Below are 7,834 nucleotides of genomic sequence, written 5' to 3'. Positions count from 1 at the left end.
AGTTCTTCATATTCCAACTATCATCCTCAAGAAATTCATAGTAAGAAAATATTATATTATTTAAAAAAATAAAAAGAAAAAGACATTTTTACCCTGTGAATTTGTCATTGAGAAGTCACTAGCTTGACAATATTTTATCAAAACTATTCATTTAATCCCTATTTCATAAAAAAAAAAAAAGAAATCGGAAAATAACATAAATTCATAAAAGTACTAAGATATAAGAAAACGGGCACAAAAGGACTAAAATAAAACAGATATAAGAATAGGAATTAAATATATAGTTTCTAAAACTACAATAACCAACTAATCAGTTTGGTTAAATTATAGGACTGAGTTGCAATTAACACAACTCCTTTATGCATTGATGTTAAACTTGACCCGGCCAGTTGGGTCCACCTATAAAAAAAATAATTTAGAATTGACCCGATTATTTTGGCGAATTAACTTACTACCTGATAAAAAGCTGGACTGGCCTCTTTTTTTAACTAACGGGTGGTTAACCACCTGGTTTGTGACCCGAGACTCACACCAACTCTACCCGAGTCGGGCATAATAGCCACGCCTTTAATTACCAGAATTGAAGGGTTCAGGCTTTAAAGCAGGGAGCCTAAGTTATAATTAACACTCAAAAGCAGCAGCGGCGGGCAGCCATTCTCCACGTTTGACGTCTCTCTTACATTACATAGAACCTGATTCTGTCAAAAAGCTAGGCATCAAGTTAAAGCACTTTGCAAACAGGTGTACTTCTGTCTGAACTGGGTTGCATTGTTTTTTGCCTGTCATAAATCCATGGAGGAGAATTTGCTATCATCAGTACGTTCCACAGTGTTTAAAGAATCAGAAGCTCTTGATGGGAAATGCATTAAGATTGAAGGTTATGATTTTAATCAAGGAGTGAACTACTCTAAGCTTCTCAAATCCATGGTCTCTACGGGGTTTCAAGCTTCCAACCTTGGAGATGCCATTCAAGTTGTTAATAACATGGTTAGTAAGTTAATCTCGTTTGTTTAAAACCCTAGACTTCATTTTCTTTTGGGCTCTTTTGTTTTGGTGTTTTTTGATGATTCTATGTCTTTTTGTGTTTGATTTTGATACCTAATTAGTTGATTTAATGAGTTTTTTTTTTTTGGAATGAAGCTAGACTGGAGGCTTGCTGATGAAGAGATAACAGAAGATTGTAGTGATGAGGAGAGGGAGTTGGCCTATAGAGAGTCTGTGAGATGCAAACTGTTCTTGGGTTTTACATCAAATCTTGTTTCTTCAGGTGTTAGAGATACAATTCGATATCTTGTTCAGCATCATATGGTGAGTTAATTTCATGGTTTGATATTGATTAATATATTCGTTGTCTTGTGTTTGATGGAATGGCTTTAAGATGTTTATGTGGAAACTGTGCCAACATAAATACAAAGCAGAATCAAATGGTTATTGACAATTTTGGGTTGGCATTGAAATTTCCCCTTTAATTGGATATGCTGGATGCCCTGTAACAAAAAATATTGCCTATTCTTGTTGGTGGTATGTCAAATCTTTAAACTTTAGAGCTGTTCGCTTCAGATGTTTGCATTATTCTAACTATTTGGGCTTGTTTTATGAGAAAGTATATATAGAGGTCAGGTACTTGTGAAACCTATGATCATCTTAATGTCATTTATAAAAAATTTAAGGTTTCTGAATCAATGTGTTGCATCAATTCGCTGTTGTTTGGCTGTAACCTGTAAATAATTTTAAGCTGTCCGCCCTCTTGATTGTATTCTTGCCTTTCATCTCAAATTGGTTTATGCATGCCTTATTTGTAAGATGACTGCAGGTTGATGTAGTGGTTACAACGGCAGGTGGCATAGAAGAAGATCTTATAAAATGCCTGGCACCAACATACAAAGGTGACTTTTCTCTACCCGGGGCTCAATTACGATCAAAAGGGTTGAATCGAATTGGTAACTTGTTGGTACCTAATGACAACTACTGCAAATTTGAGGATTGGATCATTCCAATCTTTGACCAAATGTTGAAGGAACAAATTGAAGAGGTATTTCTCTCATAGTCACAACTCACAACAAGTATGTTTCTGTGCCTGAGTTTGAGGAATGTTCGCTGAGTTTTTGTTTCCCCCTTTCCCCATCCATTATTTTCTCTGACAAACATGCTGTCAAAAGTGGTACTTTTAGATATTTTAACTGATCTGACATGCTGACATGACAACAATAAAAGCCACATCTGCACAATATTAGCAGATATCTAAATCTGAACTGATTTGGTTGGTTTTAAAGAGTTGAGACACAAAACTTAGAAAAAAGTCAAGTGGCAGTACTTGATTCATCAATTGCATTTTTTCCCTCCTGGTAAAGTTGATCGCTAAAATCTAAATATACTAACTTAGGATTTACTCATTTGATTTACTTTAGAAGATAGTTCCATCATCCTTATCACATCTTCTTTTGGGCATTGCAGAATTTCACCTGGACACCTTCTAAATTAATAGCTCGCTTGGGGAAAGAAATAAATAATGAGAGTTCATACCTTTATTGGGCATATAAGGTAACTGATTTATCCGCTCTCAGCTGACATGGTTCATTTATATGAGAATTATTTTCATGAGATTTATTCAAACTATTATCACCTATTTGGTTTTTTCATCTGCTATTCATGTTTTTTCATTCTATTTCTACAATGATTGTGTTACTTGTATTTGTTACATGTGCCACATTGATGACAAACATATGGCTGCTGCGGATGTAGTTCTAGTTTTCACATAGTAGATGGCACATTGTTATGTGTCCCCCTATTTGTAATGACAGTGAAATTTGTGGTTCTCTTGTGAATCTTAGTTAAATAACAATAAAATATCACAACTCTTAGGTTTTGATCTGTCAATCAAACCAATTACTCCTTTGCAACGTGGGATGAGGTGATAAAAACATGACAATTACACTATATATTAAGGAACACTGGAAAATCTGATATGTTATTCTTTTCGATGTTATTAATTCTATGAGAACAATGGCATTAACATTTTTGTGAGTTGATGTTGTGTTTTATGTTTTTCAGAACTACATTCCAGTATTCTGTCCAGGCTTAACCGATGGTTCTCTAGGGGACATGCTATACTTTCATTCCTTCCGCAGCCCTGGTCTAATTGTTGACATAGTTCAAGGTTCCTGTTTGCTTCTGCAATGTGATTTTTTTCATGATAAATATAATTTGAAGATACAAACCCTATAATGATACTTTTTGAACAGATATTAGAGCCATGAATGGTGAAGCTGAGAAGCAATGTTATTTTTTTCATGATAAATATAATTTGAGATACAAACCCTATAATGATACTTTTTGAACAGATATTAGAGCCATGAATGGTGAAGCTGTCCACGCAAGTCCTAGAAAAACTGGTATCATCATTCTTGGAGGTGGGCTTCCTAAGCATCATATATGCAACGCCAATATGATGCGTAACGGTGCAGATTATGCTGTATTCATCAATACAGCACAAGAATTTGATGGGAGTGATTCTGGAGCTCATCCTGATGAGGCTGTCTCGTGGGGGAAAATACGAGGTTCTGCTAAAACTGTTAAGGTATGGATTACTATCTCTTCATCCCTCCTTTGCTTGTGCCCTTTCAGGTGTTGTTATCAATGCCACTTGCAGATCTCACAATTAGCTACGAGCATCATACTTCTGTGCTTTATTTCCTTTCGTGTATGAGTTGTGAGATTCCATTGCAGTTTCCTCTTCTAATGATATTCTGTTTTCAGTGCAATAATAATTCTTCTTCCGTCTTGTTGGATTTAACCAGGTCCACTGTGATGCAACTATTGCTTTTCCTCTCCTAGTTGCTGAAACATTTGCCCCTAGGAGGAACAGATTCTGCAGCGGTACTCAAAGCTAGGGCTGTGTGCAATTCTTGGCCAGAAAATTGATTCATTTTTATTTGTATTATGACTGAACGATCCTCATGATGGGTAGTGGGCTCCATTGATGCCAGACTTTTTTTTTTTCCTCAGAATTAAGGGACCCGACAGAAGACACTGCTCTCAACCTCAGACAATTGTTGCCTCTACTGGGAGTAGCATAACCAATTGAATTGCGCTACTCCTGGCAGCGAGTCTTAGTTGCGTCATTTATTCTAAGTAGCGCAACCAACTAAATTATGCTAGTTCCCAAATTTATTGACTGATATTTTCTAAAGAAAAACTCCTATATGCTGTTGGAACCATATCTTTAGAAAATGTACTAGATATAGAAAGATTAATCATGCCGGTTGGTTACTCAGTACTCTGTCATCGCTTGTGTTCACCGAGAGATGAGTAACATGGTCAAAGTGAGAAGACGATGCTCGGAACATTCAGAGTCAGGCTTAGGAAAAGAGAACTAGGTATCGGTCACGGTAAACCTGGCACAAAGCTCAACAAATTGAGAGAACCTCCACCATCCCCTGACCTTCCCAGATTACCCAGCGAGCTTCCATCAGTATTAACTCCGACGATTCCATAAGCAGGACAACTCCATGACACCAGCTGGGACTGCTTGTTTTCTAAAGGAGACTCGCAATCCCCGAAGGCCACATTACTGTTAGCAACTATCTGTCGTATGCTCCATAATTAAGATTGCTAATTAACAACCTTCCCTTCAATGGTAAACTTAGCCAAATTTCCGAGCAAGAAAATAGAAAACAACGCATGCTGTCCCGTTCTGCTTGTTGAAACATACTTTCATTAACCAATCATTCCATTCCACCCTTTAACAAAGAAGCTAGGCGTGATCGACCCGCCAGGATATTGAAGCCAAATGTCCTTAGCCCACATGAAATCACGAAGACCACGAACAGCTTTAGCAAATAGCATCTTAACTTAACCATCTAGGTGGTGGTCAAGTGGTAAGAACTTGGGATCAAGGGGTTTGCTCCCTCTGTGGTCTCAGATTCGAGTCCTTGGTTGCTCATATGATGGCCACTGGAGGCTTACATAGTCGTTAACTTCAGGGCCCGTGGGATTAGTCGTGGTGCGCGCAAGCTGGCCCGAATCTAAAAAAAAAAAAATAGCATCTTAACAAATGGTAATGAAGTTGATGGTTGCTATTAGAACAAATAGTGAAATGTGGTCGGTTTCATTGTTTTGCTCGTTCTTCATTGCCAGGCAAAGAGAGATTTGTCCAAGCTCCATCCATGCGACGCTAGAACTCTATTTTGAAAATGCATTTTTCATAACTTTACCTCAATATGCTTTTAGTTGGGACGAATTAAGTGAAATTATGTTGCAATCTTTTCTCTAATGTTTAAGCAAAGAACATTTGAAGAGCTTCCATACCTGTTAAAAAGAAATACCAAGAGAGGCATAAAATGATTTATCACGAAAAGGACGAGAGAAAAATGAAAACTTCTACCAAGAACAGGAAAAAAAAAAAAAACCTCTATTTGAAGTCATGCTTCCCTCAGGGATCAAGATCCTCAGCAAATAAAGCATGTATTCAAAGCAAGGTTACAAGTGATCAAACTTCTCTCGGCAAGAATCAAATCCAAGCATGATCAAGCATCCAAATTAAGCGGTGATCAAGCATTCCAGCATGTGAAAAAACTTTAGCATAAAGACATTTGGAATAAATTTAAAGCAAGGGCCCATGGAAATCTTTTATGTAAATAGTAATATTACATAAATATGGTATTAGAAAGTGAGAAGAGAGGCTAGTCTTCCTCAGCATTTGAGTGTAAAAGAGAAAGCATTGTGACATTTGACTGATTCTGTGGACCAATATCACCTTCAAAAAAATATTCAAAGCCTTGTTTGCAAATTTTAGAGGATTTGAAGGTCTTTCCCTCCTTTATTTTTCATTAAAACCAAACTGAGTTCAAGTTTAAGAATAATTAAGATCCGGAATAATTTCTTAATTATGACTTGAAAAGAAAAAAAAGTTAATTAGACGAATAAATTGTTTTGAAAGTGGAGATGTGGAAAACGTGTGCCCACATCCATATTTTTATTGTATATTTTATTTTCATCTCAATATCATAATTTAATCCCAGCCAAAAAAAAGAAAATTGAATTTTGAGTCCCGAGAGGAAATTGCTTCTTGACCCGCAAGACTTGTTAAAATCCATGTTTAACACTAGCACCCCATTCATACCTTTACTCGGTAGACTCCTCGGCAGTATCCCATTCAAACATCCACCTAGTAGACTACCAATCACTATCCATTTCTTTTAGGTCCATCCATGTTGCGACCCACCTGTTAAAATTTTTAAATATAATTATTTTTATTATAATTACAAGTATTTATATCAAAAATATTATTATTTGTGTTATGAATAATAATATTTTTATTATAATTAAAATTATTAATATTAAAAATAGTAGTATTTGTTTTATAAATATCATTGTTTTTATTATAATTAATATTATTAATAGAAAAATTAAAAAAAATATTATCAATATTAAAAAACAATTATAAATTTGATTAGAAGGATAAAATAACAAATTATTTTCATCGTCATTACAATCATCATCATTAATAAATTTTTTAAAAATATTATTGTTATTGAAGAAAAACCATACATTTGATTCGAATATAAAAACTTGAGTCAAGATATTATTGTTATTGAAGAAAAACCATACAGAATATAAAAACTTGAGTCAAAAGAGTTTAATATTATTTTTAATATTATAAATATTATTATATTCATTAATTTTATTAAATTTAAAATAAATATTATTACTATAAAAAAACATAAAATTGATTTGAATGGTGAAATCAATTATTATTATTATTATTATTATTATTATTAACTCGGGTCAGATATCCCCTTGGAGATTCAAGAAACTTAAGGCTGGAAAGGGCACCTTGTCTATGTTGCTTGGGTGTCATAGAAGCGCAAACCCAAATCAATTAGGTATTACAGGACTATGGGTCCTTAATCGGAACCCAGGGTCCTAACACCACTATCCAAAATTAATGGGTCTATGTTAGAATTCCATTTTTTTAGGTCTTGTTTTAGGACCCAGGTTGCTTGGGTGCGGCGTCCGAACTCAATTTTCTCGTGTGCGGTGTCAGGACCCAATATAGTTGGGTCAACCGTCTAATAGGTCCTGAAGTCAGGACCCAAAGCAAATGGGTCATTAACATAACCCAATTCTCTTAGGTTTACACCAAGACCTAAAGTTCTTGGGTTTCTAAATATAATTATATATATTATAAATATTATTATAATTAATATTATTAATAAAATAATTCATAAATTTTAAAAAATTATTATCAATATTGAAAAATAATCATAGATTTGATTTGAAGGGTAAAATAAAATTAAAAAATAAAAATTATTATTACAATTATTATCATTAATAAATTTAGAAAACTATTATTATTATCGAAGAGAAACCATAATTTTTTTTAAGATTAAAAAAATATAAAAATTTGAACAGACAAGTTAAATATTATTATAAATATTATTTTTGAATCTGATATAACAATCAAACCCAACATTTTTAAATTTTAAATTTTTATAATATTTTTTATAAAAATAAAAATACACCTATAGTATATTGCGCATCTAAGAGTTATGTTGGAAGTGTAGTTGTGGTTATTTTTCAAAGTGTTTTTCATGTCTAAATACATCAAAATAATATTTTTTTTATTTTTTAAAAAAATATTTTTAAGATAAATACATTAAAACGATTTAAATATATAAAAAATTAATTTTATCAAAAAAAAATTAAAATTTCTAAAAATACAGATTAAGTGACATTTCCAAACACTCACGTGGTCATCATCACAAGACAGGTGGACCTGCATGTTCTGTGTGTAAGATAGCGGTGAGTCAAAAAAAAAAAAAAAAATAAGGGT

General features: G+C 33.7%; 2 protein-coding genes across 2 annotated transcripts in view; both read left to right on the top strand.

Annotated features, from left to right (window-relative positions):
• The first annotated feature begins 516 nt into the window (after positions 1-516).
• Positions 517-4,284, top strand: DHS (deoxyhypusine synthase). The gene is made up of 7 exons (XM_011022244.1): positions 517-987; positions 1,141-1,308; positions 1,814-2,032; positions 2,455-2,541; positions 3,052-3,157; positions 3,342-3,577; positions 3,798-4,284. The coding sequence occupies exons 1-7, from the start codon at positions 793-795 to the stop codon at positions 3,888-3,890; spliced, it is 1,104 nt and encodes a 367-aa protein (XP_011020546.1). The 5' UTR covers positions 517-792; the 3' UTR covers positions 3,891-4,284.
• Positions 4,285-4,333: 49 nt separating this feature from the next.
• LOC105123158 (methionine gamma-lyase-like) overlaps positions 4,334-7,834 on the top strand; it is a 5,509-nt gene continuing 2,008 nt past the window's right edge. Inside the window, exon 1 of the mRNA XM_011022670.1 lies at positions 4,334-4,471. Coding sequence (XP_011020972.1) covers positions 4,334-4,471 — 138 coding nt within the window. The remainder of the gene's footprint in view (positions 4,472-7,834) is intronic.

Source organism: Populus euphratica, unplaced genomic scaffold, assembly GCF_000495115.2.
Source record: "Populus euphratica unplaced genomic scaffold, PopEup_1.0 scaffold8.1, whole genome shotgun sequence".
Lineage (NCBI taxonomy): Eukaryota > Viridiplantae > Streptophyta > Magnoliopsida > Malpighiales > Salicaceae > Populus > Populus euphratica.
The sequence above is the reverse complement of the archived record's forward strand: the minus strand, read 5'-3'. Positions and strand labels throughout refer to the sequence as shown.